The sequence below is a fragment of the Macrobrachium rosenbergii genome, chromosome 45, assembly GCF_040412425.1.
Source record: "Macrobrachium rosenbergii isolate ZJJX-2024 chromosome 45, ASM4041242v1, whole genome shotgun sequence".
NCBI classification, from domain to species: Eukaryota; Metazoa; Arthropoda; class Malacostraca; order Decapoda; family Palaemonidae; genus Macrobrachium; species Macrobrachium rosenbergii.
Genome location: NC_089785.1, coordinates 18,153,887 through 18,175,449, shown reverse-complemented (window position 1 = coordinate 18,175,449; position 21,563 = coordinate 18,153,887). Strand labels below are relative to the sequence as shown.

The following is a 21,563-nucleotide window of genomic DNA, read 5'->3' as shown; positions in this document are numbered from 1 at the left end:
CCAGGCCATTGATAAGAAGGTAGGATTTTCCCAAGGAGATGCATTTTGTGCCTTTACCCTAGGTTTCTTTGCCAAGAACGAGGACCCTGGCCCCAGTCCTTGAACAGTAAGAATTTAATGGAAATTCTTGGCCCTGAGGAAGAAGAAAGGGTTCTTTGCCCTGTTAGAGCCCTGAGGTATTACCTGAGCAGGACCAAGAAGATCAGAGGCCATCCAGCAACCTCTGGTGTTCTGTTAAGAATCTTTCTCGCCCTCTTACTAAGACTGCATTGTTGTTCCTGAGGGACATGATCTCTGAGACACATTCTCGGATTCAGGAGGACATTTTGCCCACTTTCAAAGTGAAAGCTCAAGACGTCCTGGCAGTCACTACCTCTGTCGCTTTCAGGCACAATATGTCCTTCACTTCCATTCTACAGTCAACCTATTGGAAGTACAAATCGGTCTTCGCGTCCCACTATTTGAAAGTTGAAATTATGTTTGAAAATTGCAGTACCTTGGGGCCATTATTGGTGGCTGGCGTGGTATTGGGGAAGGAAGCATAGGAAACTCTTTTTCTCCTACTTTCTCTTCCCCTTGAAGTAAGGTGTCGAGTTTTGGGGAGCCTGGGGGTACAGTGTAGGTGACAATGTTGTCTGGTTGTTTTTTATGTTGGTACTGCAGCCAGGGCAAGGGCACTTGTACAGTATACGCTGTGCCAGCGATCAGGCCTATCGTCCACTGCAAGGCTTCCACTAAAGTAGAGGTGACCCATGGCTCAACTGCCACACCACTACAGGTTAAGATGAACACCAACCAGATGCAGTATTCACCTGCAGTAGTTCTCTTACCAGGTAGGGAATGACAAGCATTGTTTCAGTGCTAGCAATTTTTCCTATTCCAAAGTCATTACCATGCTTTAATATTTTGGAGTAGAATATTTCCATGTATCCCACCCCCTTTCAATGTGGCATTCAGCTATGTAATTACTTGCTAAGTTACTTATATGAAAATGGTATTTTCATAATAAAATTAAGTTTTATATATACTGTACTTGCCAAGTAATTACAGAATCAGAGCCTGCCCTCCTCCCCTCCGATGGACATAGGGCACAAACACAATGAGGTTATCTGCTAAGTTGTTCCCAATAGTGGGGCCGCTAGTCACCTACACAAAACAATTGAAGCGCTACTGTGATTTTTAAAAAAAGGCTGCCGCGCAAGTTAAAAACTATAACTGTAATTACTTGGTAGGTATATATGAAACTTAATTTTATTATGAAAAATAATTTTTGTATCTATGAAACTTTTGTTAAAAAAAGGAATGTTTTCACATGTACGGTACAACCGGTATATTTGTATTAAATGTTTTACTTTTGTATTTATTTTGCAGTCCTGAATCCATGGGCATGGTTAGTGGTTCAGTGTACCTGATTACAATGTTTTTGTTCCTGGGTGTTCCATTTGGCCACCACTTCATAAATCGGAGTAGTCCCTTCCCACATGCGGTGTTCGCCGAGTATCTGACTTCCCTACTCAGCATATGTTGCATGCTCTTCTTGGGTTTTGCTGACGATGTTCTCAATTTGAAGTGGAGGTGAGCAAGATTTACTTTTGTCATTTTTGAAGTTGAAATACTGTACAGTGAACACCCCAACCCCCTCTAAAAATGCTTAGAACCGCCCATTTTGATAGTTTAAACACAAGAAAAACCCTGTAAAAATGCTTATACTGTACCTGAGTATTTTAATAGTTTTATAACAAAAAGTGCATTTATTCATGAAAATTATATAAAAATACAGTAATTAGTTAATATTTCTCAGTGAAAAATACCGCGAATGGGCGAATTTTCCGCGAATAATGGGTAGATATGTTCCGCAGAGAAACCCGCGAATGCGTGAGTCCGTGAATCGTGAGAACCCGAATACGGGGGGTTTACTGTACGATAGAATCTAGATAAAGCAGGCTTTTCAAGGGTTTGAGAAGTCCGTTGTTGGTTTTGCCATTTAATTGTGATTTACAATATCTCTTATGGATGTCAAGTGGAAAAGTGATTTACAATGTCATACTTATTGGCTTGAGATAGTGCATTGTCCCAGTAACACCTTGCCTCACTGAGGTAAGGGCCTTTGCAGACATAGGGCCAGCATACTTTAAAGTGTCTACCCTCCTTTAATGCACGAAAGCCAAAACTATGTTGCATATGAGTGAAAGTTTGATGATTTGCCCTCACTCCATTCATTCTCAAATTTTTGAATAACAACAGTGACATATGAAGAGCAGTTCCAGCACCATAGATATTGTAACCAAATCTGATAGTACTAATTGTAAGTAATATGCATTCATAATTAAGAGCTGTTTAACCCTAACGTTATCATAAAGTTTTAGAATTTGCTGGTTCATATTACCAGCTTTATTGATTTACCACTTGGACAATAATTATTGAGAACTGTTCTTCACCTACCAAGAGGTATATCTTCCTGGCTCCTCCAGTTAGTATTCTCTTCCTGTTATTTCTTCTATTTGCTGACACAGACATGACTATCTAAGAAGTGCAAGAGGTGTTTGTTCATATAACAATGACAAATTTAAAATTTTTATGTGTTCTGTAAGCACATGCCACTTAATTGCTTGGGGTGCTATCCTAGCATCCCCTCTTATTGTTATCCTTGCGAGTATATCATTGTAGCTGTTCAAATTAGTAAATGAAAATTTCGAGGTGGGCAAGAGAAAGGGATATTTTTCGCAGTGGAAGCTAAAACTTGTGGTCTAGAATTCCTTCCTTTGTGAGTAACTTGGAAATGTACACTACTCTTATTTCATTTGTGGTTTTGACAAGTAATGTATATAATGTATGTATATATGGGACACAAAATTTGCATTTAGTTTTATGTCTCTGTAGCAAAGTACATTAGCACGTAATTGCTGAAACCTCTCAGTTGTTGGATTGAATCGTGCCCAGGAAGGTGAAAATTTCTTTATTTACTCCAGACTTGATTAGTAAGCTTAAAGTGATAAGCATATCTAAAAAAAAAAATGTGAGGAAGTCAAGAAGTTAAGACATCGTGGCAATTAAAATGCATATATAACTGGTAAAAGTGATTCATAAAATATATTGAAGTTATTTGTTTGACCTTTATCAGAGTAGTGTGAGTTGAAATGGAAACATCCCTTCCTTCTTGTAGGTGGCCACAGGATTGTTACTGAAATATAACCCTTAACTCTTGGAAGTCATATGTAGGCCTAAGTACTTATGTACTGTATAAAAGTAACTTTTCAGCAAAGTACAGGGACAGTATGTCTGTAATTATCAAGAATTGTCACTGTTGATTATTTCATTAAGAAACAATTGCCTGTAATTATCAAGATTTGTCACTGTTGATTATTTCATTAAGAAACAATTGCCAAGTTCAGTTCACTGTTGGCCTAGTCCTTGTGTATTTTGCTCTACAGGTCATTTTAATCATTTCTTTATGGCTAGTAGTTATTCAGAGTTACGTTATCATGAGGAAGAGGTGACAACCTCAGCTATTTTTGCAATTTTTGGATAGATTTAGAGTTATTCTCTTCTTTAAGAGGAATTGGAGTTGTATCTTTGTTTGACCATTTTTCAGATACAAACTGGTGCTCCCGACTTTAGCATCACTACCATTACTAATGGTATACTACATCAACATGGGTTCTACAACGGTGGTGGTTCCAAAGCCTCTTCGAGCATGGATAGGCCTCACACTTAATATAGGTATGTAAGATAATTGTGAATGCTTAGATATTTATAGGTGTCTATAGGTATGTAAGATAATTGTGAATGCTTAGATATTTATAGGTGTCCTAAACAGAAGAAATGGTATGGCACTATTGAAATTCACTTCCTTTAATAGATACACCCTACAGTGCTTTTTGAAGTGCGCTACAAGCGGAATTGAATGTTCTTTGCAATGGCTCTTTGGCTCTTATGTCCTGTGCTTTATGTCTTTTACTCATTATTTGTTCTTCTTGGTCTACTCCTACTTAGCTGTCCAACTTTTTAAACTTTGTCATGTTTCAGTTTTCTCTTTTCATTCATTAACAAATCTTATCTTTCAGGACAACTGTGTGAGTTTAGAAATTTTTGCAGCTCTTGCCTGAAGTGTGTGTATTTTACATATCTTTTAAACATAAGTAGAACTAATGAGCTACATTATATAGTAATGGAGTTTTTAGTAAGTTACATTTTTAAATAGTTACATTTTTAAAAGTAATTAGTTTAGCAGATAAATCTCTACAGTTAAATAAGAAAATGAATCTCTGAAATTGATTGGTTAGTACAAATTACAGGTTAAGATAGACTGTCAAGCGTAAGGAATTGCTGTATTAACTATGCTAGTTGACTTGGGGTTTTGTGTAAGTGCTTCTACCAGGTCTTCATTACTAATTAGGAGGCCAGACCATTGAACTAAACTTAGGTGCTGCTGTATATTATTATTATTATTCTACGGAATATCAGTCCTCAACTCTGTGGAATGACATGTATCAGGTGCTTAGAAATCAAAACCTATGTGAGGTCAGGCTTTGGAAATTGAGACCTTTTTGGACATTTGAGGATTTTTTCTTGTAGTGGAACATTTGTAACCTTAAAGTAACCACATTACCTTGTTTTTCATTGCATAGACCTGAGCTGTAATTCCTGCGAAGGTAGAAGAACCATGCATATAGATGAAACATAGTTAAGCCTCTCATGATCTTGTTTGAGGTAATTCTCTGTCTTATTTAATTGACTTGCCTGGTGGAAGGAATTAGTGCACAGTATAGCCATTGTTCTTTGCTTGTCTGTTTTCTTCCCATTCATCATTCACAGTTAGCAGAGTAATTAATGGAAGTTGTTAAAGATGATATTCATAGCTGTGAACAGTCCACTTGCAGTTGCTTGGAAAACTTCATTGCACTAGTCCCCCTTTGATCATTGTCTCAGGATGGGTGGATGATGAAAGTTTCCAGGAAGATTCTGACTTGAGGTAGTCACTACAGTATGATAGGTTAGAAAGAGGAGCAAGGAATGTTTTTTGAGGAATGTTTTTCACTGATTGTTCTGATATTTTGTGTACATGATAATCCTCAGATCCATTAACATGATTCTCATTAAATTTACTTCAAGTAAACTCTTGTCTTTGGTTATTTTTTTGTCCAGTGGTTGATTTGTCGTTAGATAATTGACAACTTAGTTCATGGGAACCAAGAGGGAGAAAGTACTTCTGCAGCAGAAAGTCATCCTGGAAAATAGGCATGGGCTCATTATGAGTCTGTCGATGGGAAAGATAGGGCTATGGGAATTCCCCATTGGCATGGAGTCCTCTTGTCAAAGGCCATGGGGATTTTTGTGTCAGAGGGCCAGGGAATCGTCTTGTTTTAGGGTACAAGAGTCCTTACTACATGTAAGGGAATCCTTGAGTCTAATAAGAATTTCTCTGCAATGTTGACAACCACAATCATTTTGTTAGGAAAGTGTCCTGATAAAGTATCACTAGTCCTATTTTGAATGACTGTTGTCATCTGTAGACTAAAATATAGATGAGACTCTCAGACATATACAGTTCTGATACATCTTATAAAACCAGTAGTAAAGGAGATATGTAGAGATCTGCAAGTAGTAGTATTTGTAATTGCAAGTATGGAAGATTAATACTTGTTAGGTCTTGAAGTTGCTTCATGAAGATTATGGCATCATTTATTTCATGTGCTACAGGAGTAAGTCACTGGGAAAACTTGTATGACAGTCTTGGACTGGAATTTTCCTATGAGAACAAAATATGAGTCATATGGCATTGCATTGAAAAGTTCTTTGATACTGTCCCTTTGGAAACCCTAGGCTGCCATACTATCAGCAGTGAAAGCCCTGATATCAGTCAAGAGATTTTACAGCAGAGTAAGACTTTCAGGAACATTTGAGAGATGAGGTCTGAACTAGTAACAAGGTTTCTGGAACAAGAGAAAGCTACTGTTTGTAACTACAAGGAACAGAGAAAGTTCAAAGTTGAACAGGGAATTATGTGAAGCCCTTATTCTTATTCTGTGTCCAGTTTTCACTCATGTATTCATAAGCATAAAACATCTCGAGTGTGAATGAGGTTGTACCTGACTAATCATATCTCATACAAATATCCATGCTCATTCAGGCTGCAACCTTGCGAACAGTACCCTATACACTACTTGTGCTGTCTGACCAGATAACCAAGGCACACTTAAGAATGATGGGAAACTGTCATGCTATTAGAAGGAATGCAGTTACAAGGTTACAATACTATCAGGGTATAAAAGAAAATTTTGTGAAACAACTGAACAATACCATAAAAATAATTATTTTATGAAAAGAGAAATGATACTAGTCTATTTCATTCCATCGGTCCACTCACCAATGTAGGTTTTAGGTAGACGCGGCTGTATGCATGACTATCTATTGTTTGGCTGAAACTGATGTTTCTGATATCATGTCCGATAAAGATGTAAACTTTCTTTAGTAATACACCTGAATAGTTATATATGTAAAGAACTCCCACACCATCCTATATCGATCCTAAACGCGCTGATTTATATAGAAAATATGACAGTACTGTACAAGCACACGATAGGCAAATTTATATCAAATAGTCTACGTAGATCAGACACAAATAAACAATGGGACTTCAGTAACTATGTTTAATCTCATTTTAGGAAAATAAAGGGTGTCTGGTTATGTGAGTGTAAATAAAGGTATTTTGATATTTTCTTGCGTTCAAATCACATGAGTAGGATGATATTGGAAATAGCACGAAATATTGTTGTCTGTGAAGCTGTTTGGGGAAGAGGAAAGGAGCAACCACCTCAAGATTTATGGGAGTGCAGGAAATTTCAGTTTATATATGGCAATGGTATTGCAGTTATCTTTTCAGAATACTTTGAGTATTTGATCATTTTTTCTTGAGCAGTGAAATCATTAACAGCTGAGTAACTGGGCAATTTCAGGAGTATTGTACCAAATAACTTACTGGGCATAGGTTTTAAATCTCATTGAGTTCCTGTCATCCTTTGTTACTTGATGATATATGTACGGCGTAAAGGGCTAGCCTAGACTTATTGTTTCAGTGTAAGGCATTGGAATGATACAGTACATAGATGGAATGAATAAATAAAGGTTACAATAAGACAGTAGTTTTGACTGATATGGAATAAAAGTATGCTTAAAATCAGTAAAATAAGATATCTGACAAATAGGCCTATTGTTTGCTTGCCAATGCTTGATGTTCTAAAGTTCAACATAAGTAAATGTTTTTTTTCTGCTTTATGGATGTGGATATAACTTTGGTATCATAATATGTAAAGTTATTTTCATATTCATGCAATGAAGCTGCATAGAATAAAGTTTGAATGATAAGGAAATCTTGTGATCTGAACAGTTTTTGGACGTAGGTCTATGATAAGCCTAGACTATACCAGTGAGATCTGAAAGACCATCATTCGCTTGTGTTTGATCTGAGTAGGCTGTTCTATACAAGCTTGTCTTTTGTGTGCTAGTGGTATATTATTGATACAAATCGGCATATTTGTGATTTGTATAAGAGGGTATGAGGGTTCTTTGTACAGTATATATAAATATTCAAATAAGTTACTGGAGAAATAGTTCAGTATTTATCATGATAAACCAACAACATCGGAAACATTGATCGTCAGCCAATCACGAGTTGCACATGCCTGATCGTCAGCCAGTCACGAGTTACACAGGCATGTACCACACATTCACCCAAGGGTGGACAGATGGAATGAAACCGACTGTAATAACCAATATCAAATCTGTAAGAATCGAAGCATTGAAGATGGTGAAATAGGTAATGGCATGCTGTAATTTAATAAGTAAGGCGGCCGTAAAGACTTTTAATGCTCTGGGTGCATTGAAAACGACGTAAACTGCATTATTATTGAGTTTACATAAAAATACCTTCAAAGATTATTCTGCCGTTTCAGGGCCAGAATTTCTTTCCGTCCGTAACCCCGGAGGGGCAGTTAAGTCTAGAACAGTTGCCAGGCATTTCTGATGAATATTTTTAACCTCGGGAACGCGTGGCGGAACCGTCGTAAACGGGGACTGCCTGTAAAGATTCGCAGTCTAGTCAGTTGCCAGGCACTGAATTTTTATTGTGTAAATTTGGATTTAGAACTTTGTGTGACTCCTTCAAGCTGGACAAACCAGTTAGATTAAAGTAATTTTGCTTATTGCATTTCATATGAATACATAGGCCCAGATAGTATCTCTAGTTATGGTTTGTAAATAATGACTGAAAACGTATATAGAAGGTCATTAGTAATAAATATATGAATTAAAACTTTATTACTGTATCTTAAAACATAAATTCATTAGTATTTAATTCCCACTGCCAATTAGGATGAAGTGAGTAATGATGGAACAGATTTAACCAGGTGGGATGTGTATAATGCAGTTACTCTAAAGTAGTTTAACCTGATCACTGAGTCATATCTAGATCTTGTAGGACTAGTCCGAAGACTTTGATCCTTGATGAAGGATGAAAATTGAAGGCAGGCAGAGTTAAAGAACCTGGACAGCTTTGCTGGAAGAGACAAGTGAGAACTGAAGATAATTCAAGTACAGAAGGCACTGCAGATGGGGCTGAAGGTAGTTGCCAGGAACCTATAGTGCTGTCTGTTGAAACAGAGAAGTGCTGGGTTCACACGACTCCCCTTGGGGTACATGGCCAAATTCTTTGGCTCCTAGCTTTGTTGATTTATGCCTTTTTCCTTTCACATATTTCCATTGTTCTGTTTCCAAGTAGTTGTCTAATTTCTTCAACCTTGTTTTGCTCCAATTTTCGTCTATCGTTTGAGTACGCGCCCTCTTTGGGAAAGACTCAGAGGTCTGGTTCAGACTGCCCTCAGTCAAGCATACCAAGCCACAGAACATATTAAAACTAGTTTTATCAGAGATGAGAACTTACTGGCAATTGGAGTAGGGATAGCACTAGGTTTTCTTCAAATGCTAAATGATTAGCAGTACAACAATGTAATGTTTCAGCAGTCAGCTACGATATTGGTATAAGGGCAGTTAACTTTTAATAGGGATGTGTAATGGTGGGAATCCTTTTGAATTAATGACAATACCCTTCATAATTGGTGGACTGGGAAAACGAATTGGTTTTCATCTTATCAAGATGTTGAATTAACCACTCGAAATTGAGATTCTTTATGATTGTGTGTGTGTACGTAAGTATAACTTAGTGCGTAGTTGCGTAAGTTCAAATTGCACTGTTCAAGACATGTATGACGACTTGAGAGGGGAAAAGGAATGTAGCTCCTTATTTTCATTTGAAATACCATATTTCTCCCTTGTAAAAGGTATGCACTTATCTTAGTTTATATTGTACATGTTTGCCATAACACTCAATAGTGTTCTTTTGTATTTTTACCTTGATGTAACAGCAAATTACCAAGAGTTGTTAGGTAATGTTATGTAATTGCACCATAATGAGCTTGCATGTGGTTGCAATGCCACCAACCAAAGGCTAAGATGTGCGATATTCTTCCATAACTTATGAATATGTCGGTTCTTGAGGTAAATTCGTAACAGTTAAGTTAGGCATGAGTACAATAGAGCCTAGGCTAAGGACTGCATGCTGTCTGGCTCAAAATTTCTGTCTTAAATGAACTTTTCGTATTACAGGGAACCAGTATAGGAATAAGTATAAGAACCTGTTTAGGAACCAGTTCTAACAATTATGGAAGGAACATTAGGAATAAGTTGTTTACACCATGTATCCTCCTACTCAGAAGCATTAAACGAACCGCGGGAGTCGGCCTTTCTCTCAACCCTAACCAGAAATGAAGATTTGTCCGTCCACAACGTCAAGTACCAGTTCAAGCTAAGAGTAGGCCTGGGTTTATTTACCTAGGCTGATGTCCAGGACTGAATTGTTATGTTTAGGCTAGTCTGAGTTAATTGTCCTAAAATGAATGGTAGCCTCCAAATGTAAGTCAGGATAATTGACATATCAAGCCACTAGTAATAACAATGTTATTATTGAACAATTATTACAGAAGGATTCATGATTTTAACCACTAGGTAAATTGCTGTTATAAAATCATAATTGATTTAACCAAATTAGCGTCACTTTTTGGAATACCTTGGCTGGCTAGAAAGTTTTGCTCTTAAATGTTAAAAATGTTCGACAAGGTGCTTGGAGAAGAATATGGGGAGAGGATGGTGAACAGAAGAGAACAAAAGATTCCTGCAAAGAAGTTTTAGTTAGTCTAGGCAGCACCCTTCATAGGGTAGCTAGTTGTGTGAAACCCATCAAGACATTCCTTCCTTTAGTAGAAGAAACAACTAAACAACATGATCTTTTCATTGAAGCAGATTGAACATGATCTTTCAGAATAACCATAGGGTCGAGACTGAAGATTGTTCTTGCTCTTTATTAGATAGTTCATTAGACATCAGTAACAACCTGGTTGTTCTTTGCTTTGTATTTGGCAAGTAGCATACTGTAATTCTGGATTTATATGTTTGTACCTTTTATTGAGAATGTGTACAGTATGTTTACATTCAACCATATTGTCTTTTTTCCATGCTGTTCATATCAAAAACATGCTTATGATAATCTTAAAATTTATTTAAAGATTACAAATAAGATAGAAGAGTTAATAGGTAGTTTTCATTTTATATTAGTCTATTACAAGTGCTGTAATAGCAAGATGATGTTGAGGGTTGTTTAAATAGACAGAGATACAGGTAGGGGTATTACATTTTGAACGATTCTGGAACTTAGGCGTAATCTACTCAGTAATTATACATAGGGCATTACATAACTAGAATCAAGCTCTGTGCCATAATTCATTCCCACGTAATTGCCAAAATAATGTTGGGTGTTTAAAATGTACGGTATATCAGTAAAATTGATTCATTGATTTGTCATTTTTTTTTCAGGGCCTCTATATTATATTTACATGTCAATGCTGGCTGTTTTTTGCACAAATGCAATAAATATATATGCCGGCATCAATGGACTCGAGAGTGGCCAAGCAATTGTGATCTCAGCATCAGTTGCAGCATTTAATTTGGTGGAACTCGGAGGCTATCAGTCCAAGTTCCATTACTTCTCCCTGTGTCTCATCATTCCTTTTCTGGCAACATCTTTAGGGCTTTATTTTTATAACAGGTAAGCAGCTCTCTTTTACAATATTAACCAATTAGCACAGGGATGATGTCCTTATGAGTTGCAATACATGTTTGTGTGTGTGTGTGTTTTGTATGTCCTTAGTATTTGAAGATTACCAGTAACTGTTGAGGTTCTTGCATTTTAATAGACTGAGGCTTTAGATGTCCTTTTGATGGCAAATCCATTTTTTAGAATTTCCAGGTCTTTAATTGGCTTTGGCAAGACTCACAGAGGATGTGCATGGTATATTGTGATTTCAAGTGACACATGAGATGTAGCAGCCATCAGGAAGGGTATATAAAAGTACCGATATCACTGCTAAGCAGACAATCTTGTCCTATCCTACTCATGTCAGTGCTGAGTAACATGACCATCTGTCCTTCCTCAGTCATATTCTGCTGAATAGCCCACACTCCAGGTCATCTCATCCAGATAATTGTAGTGAAGCATACTGAGTAAACATATCCAAGTTTACCCAAAAAAGTCTTTGTTCTTTAGGGAAATGTAGTAATGGACGGTTGTAGCACTTGGCCTCTTGGCCTGAACCTCATAATCAGTTACTATAATCAATCAGTAGAGAGATGATTTGGAACTTTAGTATATTAAGTTAAAGTAAATGTGGATGAGCAACTCCCTGTAAAAGGAGCTCTCTTGTCTATTCAGTTTACATACCAATTTTCTGAGTAATTTTTCCCACCAGCAGATGCTGGTGCATTTTTCCATGCTTTGTCATTTGATCACTGGCATTCAGCCTAACTGTTGATATCTATTCTCGGAATTTTGAAAAGAATTTTAATCTCAGTAGTATAAGTAAGTCTGCAGTTTGAAATTCTGTCTGAAAGGTTTGTGTGCTTAAGTCTTATTATGTACATAACAACTAACTTCAAGTATGAAACATAGCTGCATTATTGGTCTTCATACGTAGCCACCTTCCATCACATCTACTTTTCTGAATGGTGTGACTTCAGTAAAGATGGCTGATTGAGAACCTCTTTATGGCTTGTCAGGTTTTGTGGCCATGTTCTTCATGCTGCATATGCCCACATCTTTGGAGTGGGAAAGTTCAGCCGAATTTTCCATTAATTGTGAAAACAATGTCTGGGATTTTTTCTTTCTAAGTTTGGGACATTTTAATGGTCTCCTTTGAAAAAATTCAGATGTGCGGAGGTATTATAAAACTTTGCTTGTTTTAAATGGATGTATAAATCACATTCTTGAAGATTGACCAAGTTTCTTATATGCTTTCATCTGTTCTTTGTTCAAGAACACATCCTCCATCCAAGCCTTCAGAGTCTGCCAATGAGACTCATTTGTTTTGTTAAACTAATTCATCATTGCTTTGGATGTTATTGTGGCTTGTATTGCACTCATAGAACTCAAGCAAGCTATGGGTTGGAAGTCTATAAAAGTCCAACTGATTAGCTGTCAAGGCATATGTTCTGTGACCTGTTAGCATATCTGCTATTTGTCATTTTTATCGATTTGCTGATGGTTCCTTATTTGCTGGTCCAAGAAGCTTTTCAAAGAAATCTTCACTAATGATGGCATTGTATTTCACCTGCCCATTTATTTGCAACATTTATACTCCATCTTCCAGCCACTACTGGGAACTGAATGCTGAAAGGACTTTGGGACCTGGGAAATAAATTGAATTAGTCACCCAGTGAATACTTCCTGCCACATTGCTCTCATTGTCTCTCCATTTATCCTTTTATTACTACCTGATTTTGAAATTCTCAGTCCTCTGCTGTATGCTATCCCTCATGAGTCTCTCATCATTGACAGGAATATTTTCATCACCTGTGGTGTTTGTAGGCTCTGTATGCTAGAGAAGTTGGGAGATGATATGTCATATACTTTAGATAGAGGTATGTGTGTATGTTGAATGAGTTAATGTCTAGAACCATTAACTGGATCTGTTTGTTCCTCCCTTAAAAGTTAATGAATACAAAAAAATATTTATTGTATCCTAGTACCTGTAGTCACATGGCAATTGCATCCTATGTTGTTTGTTAAAGTTATGTCACTCTTTAGTTCTTAGTCTAAACTACCCCCTAGGACAACCACCCCCTTCAGCATAAGAGTTACAATTAAATAGCCTCTCTTTTACAATTAAATAGTTTCAGATACTCCTTTAAGTGCAATTAAAGCAGTGCATTTAAATAATGCTATTGTTTGAGATAACTAAATGTTTTCAAGCTGACTACCTACTTTGCTGGAATGACCTTAAGCAACATGGAATTTATCAAAAGTTCTAGAGGAAAAGACAGACTAGTGCTTGATGGATATTTATATGTTAAGCAGAAAGATTTGGCTAATGGGTAGTGTCGTTTGAGTGCGAAGAAAGAAGAAACAAAGCCAGTTGCAAAGCTAAAGTAAAAGTACATTGCAGCAAAGCGAGGTTGTTGTTGGTCACTTCAGCATCAAAAAGGTCAAGGACCATGAGACCAGGGAAACCAAAAAACCGAGTAATTCTTCTGTTTTTTTGCGGAGCAACTCAGCAATTCATCTTTAACTTCTTGTACTCCACTCCTTTCAAGCTGTTTCACTTGTTTTGTACCCAGGATGTCCAAGACTACATCGTTTACCAAGGTATGTGGACGTTCAATCTTTTCACAATTATATAATTCATCATTGATTTGTTAGTTTGGATAAAAGAAAACAGTAGTTTGTCATGATTGACTATCACTGACTTTGAAAAAAGTTGGTTTTTAGGGATGTTTTTTCAACCATGGTTTCTCCTTTACAAAATTAAAGTTTAAGTGGCAGTGGTGTCCCCATTGAAACTTGTATAAAGGCTGGTTAAATCAGAGACAGGGCATTACTTGATGGATTTCAGCTATTGTATTAGCATATTGAAAAGGATATATTTATCAGTTCATGTCTAGGTCGATAGAATAATACAAGTGATTCGAAACAGCCTTTCATTTTTTTAAAAAGATTTTCTTTTACAGTTTAGCTTTTTTTAAGACTATTTTTGTTTTTTGCAGTTTTCCAACTTTTAAAAATTTTTAATAAATATTCATTTGTTCTTTTTTCAACCTCTCTTAACACGAATAAATTTTTTAATACAATTTTCCTAACACGAATATGTAAACCATTACAGTTCCATTGTTTACTTAGCAATTGCACTTCTGAAGTGCAATTAAATAATTTTGAAAATTTTTGTTATAAATTTTTTCCTAAATGGTTTCAAGCTGACTTAGTGTCTTGGGGGGTAATTGTCCTAGGGGTAGTTGTCCTAAATTGTCCATTTTCAATGAAGCCCTTCAGCATAAGAGTTACATAGCCTTTCTTTTTACTTTGCTTTTTGTTCAGCAAAAACAGATCTTCAACTTCTTGTACTCCACTCCACATGTTTCACTTTGAAATACAATCTCAGCATATACTTAGTGAGAAGGAATACAATCCATAAACAAGAAATCTGTGTGTGACAGAAAGAAATTTATGATTTAAACACATGAGAAAAGTCATGTCTAGGTCGATAGTAATTTCAGGCTTTTGAATTTTTTCTCAAGTGTTTTAGATTTTTGCATGTTTCAGAAATACAATTTCAGCATATACTTAGTGAGAAGGAATACAATCCATAAAGAACTTGACAGAAAGAATTTAGAGAGAAAAGTCCCTTGTAATTTACTTGCCCTCCTTAAAACATTGTCAGACATAATTGGAACATGGAACCATTGTCTTGACACATTTGCTGTTTTTCTTTACATATTTCCAGATATAATTGTCAGCAACTTCTGTTACATGTTCAGGCTTCCTTGTAATTCAAACCATGTTTTTCAGATATAATCCTGACTCAGATAAATTGGAGCCAAGTATAGCAGAATTCAAGACGAATGCTGTTCGAAAACCAGTGCTCTCTGTTCTTCGAATTCTGTCAAGATTTGGCGTTGTTCACCTCAAAGAAGGGCTTGGTGAAGATGGGGACATGTGTACAATAAATAATCTCACTTTGATAAACTTAGCATTGCTAAAGTTAGGGCCTCAGCATGAGGGGATGTTAACTACCATATTACTACTTTTACAGGTGTTGAGTTCATGCCTAGCATTTTTTATACGATATCCTTTAGCAGACTTATTTTTTTAAGAGTTAATAGTATTCTTTTTGTTTTTACCTGACGATTACTATTGTGATACAGTACTGAATGAACTACTTATTTCAAGAGTAAGTAATAAACATTTAGTTCAACTTGATGCTGAATGGTTGAATGTTGGACACTTCCCAGTACAGCAATCACGAGTACACTCACAATTACTCAGACTAATTCAACCAAAGCCAGTTTGGGTTTTCTGAAAATCAAAAATCCCTGCAAAGGAATTTAAATCACATATGTTGTGTAGTTGTTCATATGTGGAACAAACCTGGGTCTTAACATTAGTATAAATCCTCTGGCGCCAGCTGGAATCCGGTAAAAATAAAAACAAGAATTATCTATGCAAGGAGCTGGTGGCATCTGGCATCCATCACGGAGGTGAGATGGGAAGCAGGCAGCGACCTTATTTCAACCCTGTGATGTCTCAGTTTTCTTCTTACCGCCATTGAGAGAGGTCGTTTCTTTCTCTCCTTCTTCTCCATAGCCAGTTGTTTTGCCTTTGCCCTTGTTTCTTTGTTGTGTTTGTGTTCAGTGTTTGTTTAGTGTGCATGTATTTTGGGTTTTACCGTGCAATCCCAAAACACAGCTAAAAGTTCCCGTAAGCTCAGAGAAAGTGTCCTGGTGTAGGTACCTATCCTTGCTCGCATTATATGGTTTCCTTTTAGACTGACCCCCATTCAACTTGTAGTAGGTGCAGATCGAATGATTGTAATGTGACTAACCCTTGCCCTGAGTTTTGTTCTTGGCCTCGTGTGCAGTGGAAGAGTTTTGCCATGAAGAAGCAGCACAAGAGGAAGTCTGAGGTCGCATCTTGGGAAGGATTTTCTCTTCCTTCGATGGATGTTTCTCGGGTTCCCCATTGTTCTGCTGCTCATATTGCTTCTCCTTCCTTGTCAGGTTTGTCTCCTTCCTTTCCTTCCATTGATTCGTCTTTGGAAGTTTTGGGAGAAGGTCTCTGCATCAGGAGGCGGCAGACAGGCTTTTTCGTCTGTGGGAGAGATCAGTGATAGACCTCTTTGCGACAAGGTTCAACAGGAAGGTAGAGGTCTGTTGTTCAGTAGTTCCAGATCTCTTCGCCATGGCAGAGGACCCCCTTCAGCATCCTTGGGACAACCTGGTTGTCTATGCCTTTCCCCCTTTTGCCTGGTCTGTCATGTCCTGAACAGAGTGATGATTTCCCAGAAGCTCAGGATGACCCTTGTAGCTCCTTTATGGCCCCAAGCAGAATGGTTTCCGGATCTTCTGTCTCTGCTCTCAGCGGTTTCAAGAGAAATACCCCCTTGGCACAATCTTCTCTGTCAGCTGCATGTAGAGCGATACCATCAATCAGTAACATCCCTGTCTCTTCATGTTTGGGGACTATCCAGCATCTCTTGTGAGTGAAAGGCTTTTCTTGCAGAGCAGCGACACAGATAGCCTGGTTACCTCAGGAGATATTCTTCAACCATGTATTGGGAAATGGGCCGTCTACTGTGACTGACGTTGTCGACAAGGTTTCTCTCCACTCGGAACCTCTATTCAGCGGATAGCTGATTTTCTGATGTTCCTCTGAACAGAAAAACTCCTTTCTTTTTCTGCTATTAAGGGCTACACGACTGCCTTGGGATTGGTTCTTTGTTTGAAAGATGTGGACCTAACTTCATCTTGGGAAATCTCTATGCTGCTCAAAAGTTTTGAACAATCTTGTTCTCCTACCTGAGATCTGACTCTGGTGCACAGCGGTTCATATGGGGCTTGAGTGAGACCCATATGAACCGCTGTGTCGGTCATCAGACAAGATCTTGACCCTCAAGGCAGTTTTCCCTTCTAACCTTGGCTTCTTCAAAGAGAGTGGTTTTCCTTCTAGCCTTGGCCTCTTCAAAGAGAGTGGGTGAACTCCATGGCCTAGCTTTTGATGTTAAACATACCAGGGGTTGGAAGTGAGTAGCATTTGAATTTGTCCTGGAATTCATGGCTAAGACTCAGAACCCCTCAGTTCATGATGACAGGTTTACTGTCTTTCCATCCCTTCCCTTGGGGATTTTGTTAATGATGATCCAGATGAATTACTCCTTTGCCCCGTCAGAGCACTGCGTTGCTATCTGAAAAGGACTCAACATCTCAGACCGGGATGTCGAAGACTTTTTGTTGGCACAGGCTGGATCAAGAAAGAAGTGTCCAAGAATACTATTTCGTTTTGGCTTCGGGAAGTGATTAGGCATGCCTACTCATCATCATTCAAGAAGAAATTATCTGTTCATAGTATCCTGAATGCTGGTTTTTGGCTCCGCCAAACCACGTTCACTTCCATCTACCTGAGGGACATTACCCACTGGTCCTTGGACACTTTTTCCTTGGGTCCGGTGGTGGCTGCTCAACAAGTTGTGTAGCTCATCCAGTGCCCCTAGTGGGACAGTTTTGCATCTTGCCTAAGATGACAGTGTGCAAGTGAGGATGATTAAGATGACTGGTCTCTTTTCCTTCCCCCCTTTTCCTTTCTTCTCTACCTGCAGGCAGTAAGATGGTTCCATCATACGTCGGGACAGGCCAGATACAGGTGAGTGAAGTAGCCTTACTGTTAGTTTGTTTTTATTCTACATGATTATACCTAGCAGTAGCAAACCCTTCCTCTCTACAGCAAGGAGAGAGAAGAATGATAACAAAAACGTATAGGTGGCTACCTTAGTTTGTTACCTGAACAGATATAACTCTGTAACTTCCTCTAATGCAATGAATTTCTGCAATGGACTTTCCCCAGTTATCTGAGTGTTGGATACCCATATATCTAACAGATCAGAGGCTTAGGTCTCCTTCCTTTGAATTCTCTTATTCAGGAAATATGATCTGGTGTGCCAAACCTCCAGTTCTCTTACCTCCCACCAAGAGTGAGTCTATCCTAATGTTAAGACCCAGGTTTGTTCTGCATATGAACAAATAACAGTTTGTATTTTTTCGTAGCTAACAAACCTGCGGTCTTAACATTTACTGCCCACATCTAGCCACCCCTCTTTCAGTTAACAATGGGCTGGAAGAAAACAGACATCACGGGTTTGAAATAAGATCGCTGCCCGCCTCCCATCTCACCTCCGTGACGGATGCCAGATGCCACCAGTTCCTTGCATAAGCAATTCTTTTTTTTTATTTTTACCGGTTTCCAGCTGCGCCAGGAGAATTATCCTACTTTAACACTGCAGGTTTGTTAGCTATGAAAAATACAAATTAATTTAAATTTGTCATTTTATGAAGTTAACACCAAGCGCATTTGCTTTTACCTTAGCGTTTTAAATAGTATGGTGTTCATATGCAATTATTAAATGAAAGCACAAAGGTATGGTATGGAAGTACTGTACAATGTATGCCTCATTAATTTAACATAGGCTTGTTCAATATGCAGACTAACAGATTAGTTAGGTTCCCTTCAAGCAACCTGTAAAGTAATTTACTTTAGGAGTTATTGGACCTTTTTAGAATTTAGTAATGGAAAACTGTTGAATTACAGGTGATAAAGCCCTCAACTGGGGTCATGACTCCATTGATGAGGTAGGATATGCTGTCCTGGGATGCCTTTGTCTATGCCGAACTCTCATCAAGTGTGACCCAGTTCTGAAATGTCAGATGGAAAAGCAATATACAGTAATCATTCCAAGAAAGGTATCATTAAAATACTTGAATGTTTTAATAAAAAGCACATCAGTGTTGGTTTTTTTGGGTTTCATAACCCATTGCAACATGGATCAGACACATAAGATGTTTCAAGTTTTAATATTTTCTGGTTTTAGATGGTGCAGGGATTTCAAACCTACACACTACCCTGGTCTTTTAACTGGCCTTTGGGCTGGCATGATCTCACAGTTTATTGTGAGCTTGAGTTAATGGCATCTGGTATTACTTGGGGGTCACTGTCATAATAATACGCTTCATTTTCTTCTTCTTCCCTAGTTGTGGTTGCTGTTTCTAATGATCCTTGTCCATCCTTCTATCTTGAATGGGTCACTTCATTGGTTTTGGCAGATTTTATGACTGAATACCCTTCCTGACTCATCCCAGTTTATATGGACTTAGCTAGGTTGCTTAACTTGGCTGATAGGACAAGAAGCTGTGTTTTCAACATGGTATGGCCATTGACAAGCTCTAACATTGCATAATTTCACTAATCATTTACCTTGCAACCAGTGGGTGTCTTTAGCCTTTGTAAATTGCTCCTGTTTATCTTGTACTAGTGCACTTACTAACGACCATCCGTGTCAACTGCTGCTAGTCACTTAAAATGCTGTGAATGAAGTAAAGTTCATACCCTCCATCACCAAAGCTACAATTTATGTATAAGTCACATGGTTAACAAGTCCATGGCACCTAAAATCAGTTTGAACAAGCCAGGACTTTTCACCAGTATCAAGGTTGTCCTAGATATAGCTAGTTTGTATATGAATTGCCTGACTTGTACCTGATTGTGTCTTGAAAGCATACTCTCTGTCTGGAAGTTATTGTTTAGATTCAGGCTTATTATATAACAGCTTAAAGATAGTTTTTCAGATATCTCATAGAGCAATGGAATAATGACTTTGGCCTGTCATTGCTGATGTCAGTTGTTTTATAACCCTTTGCTACACACAGGGAATTTTCATGCATCAAAAAGCTACTATTCATAAAGAGTGAAAGTGTTTTGTATATAGGAAAGTTACCCTACTGTATATATGCAAACCCAACTGTCGAGGTTATCTAGGATGTTGGTAAAGTCCCGTGGACAAAAAGCAGATGTGAGGGGACTTGGCTGATAGGATAATGTAGCTGGAAGAGGCATACAGAACATATGACTATGGGCCTGAAAGGCCTTATAAAGTATCTCTTCATTATCTTCCAGCCTCCGTGTGTATTGTCCACAAGTAAATTTCATACATTTCTTATATCCTTTTGTCTTTGGAGTATCCAGGTGGGGGCATCTTGAACTGCATGACAGTTTGAGTCACAGCAGTCCTGCCCTCCCTCACCAGAAGAAAAAACAGGAGAAGTTTATACTAGTCCAGTTAAAAGCATTTAATAATTTCTTTTGTATGTTAATATTTCTGTGGTTAAATTTTAGTTTACCAGATTAGTGTAGTACAGTAGTTATTGGATGTTGTTATTCAGAAGGGTGACAAAATATGGTTGTTGAAACCCAGGTTGACTTTCCCATAGAGTAAATATATATATATAATGATATCTGCAGAGTTATCAGAATTGCTCAAGCAATTCTAAAATGTTTTCTAGTTTAAATTATTGTTCTGTTATGTGTTGGATGAAAATATAATTAAAGATGAAATAAAAACTAGACTACAAAATAGTTTAATTATTTACAGCCTTTTTAATGTTTTTAAAATTTTGCTCTCTTTGCCTCTTCTATAACTCACAAAGGGTGTGTAAATGGTACTGAGTACGTATTGGAAACTTTTGGAAATTGTTGGATGTCAAGTAATGAGTGATATGGTATGTGTAAATGTAACATAAGGTTACAGAAAATGTTGAATGTCACAGAAGTCTTAGGTTTAAAACCCCCACAGGAGGTTTTACTGTACAGTACCTCCTGTCATATTCTCTTTCTTCCATCTTACTGTCCACCCTCTCCTAACAATTGATTCATAGTGCAACTGCGAGGTTTTCCTCCTGATACACCTTTTACTGTTAATTTCCATTTCAGCGCTGAATGACCTCATAGGTCCCAGCACTTGGCTTTTGGCCTAAATTCCATATTCAATTTAATTCAATCCTTAGGTTTAAAGTTGAAAAAGTCCAGTTGTAAATTAAGAAGGAAGAATGATGGATTTTGTGGGACATCAAGTTGATGAGCTTGGTATGAAACTGTCACAGACCAAGAAGATTTATACCCTTCAGGCCCTTCTACAAGTATTGTGGAATTGTGAGTTATTTTACTGTAAGAAAACAATTTCCAGTGAGGTCTTTGGTCATCTCATATACTTTCAATGTGGGCCTTCCCAGAAACCTTTTCTCCAAATAATATGGGTTTACTAATGTGACAGTATCTATTTCCCCAAGTTTACTGGAAAAGCCAAGCATGAAATGAAAACTGCAATATCTATTCAAGGTCTTTTGATCTGAGTCACTCATATTACTGCCTTAAGCGTTAGTCTGGGTCAACTGATAATGGTTTACTAAATCAGGAGAACTAACAAGGCTGGATAAACATTTTCAGCCTTAACGGCCTGATTAAATGGAATGCAGTTAAGAGATGACAAGGCTAAAGACAGAAACTTAAGGCTCATCATGATTAACCACTATACTGCTAGAGTGTTAACTACCCCAGAGCAGGCTGTTCTTGATAGAACAGGAAGATA

At 37.6% G+C, this 21,563-nt stretch overlaps 1 protein-coding gene across 1 annotated transcript in view; it reads left to right on the top strand.

Annotated features, from left to right (window-relative positions):
* The window catches only part of Alg7 (Alg7 dolichyl-phosphate N-acetylglucosaminephosphotransferase), a 29,541-nt gene extending 8,989 nt beyond the window's left edge, over nucleotides 1-20,552 (top strand). Inside the window, 6 exon segments of the mRNA XM_067089128.1 lie at nucleotides 1,372-1,575; nucleotides 3,593-3,720; nucleotides 10,924-11,157; nucleotides 13,649-13,716; nucleotides 13,719-13,747; nucleotides 14,945-20,552. Of these exon segments, the coding sequence (XP_066945229.1) occupies nucleotides 1,372-1,575; nucleotides 3,593-3,720; nucleotides 10,924-11,157; nucleotides 13,649-13,716; nucleotides 13,719-13,747; nucleotides 14,945-15,248 (967 nt within the window). The 3' untranslated portion in view covers nucleotides 15,249-20,552.
* Nucleotides 20,553-21,563: the final 1,011 nt, after the last annotated feature.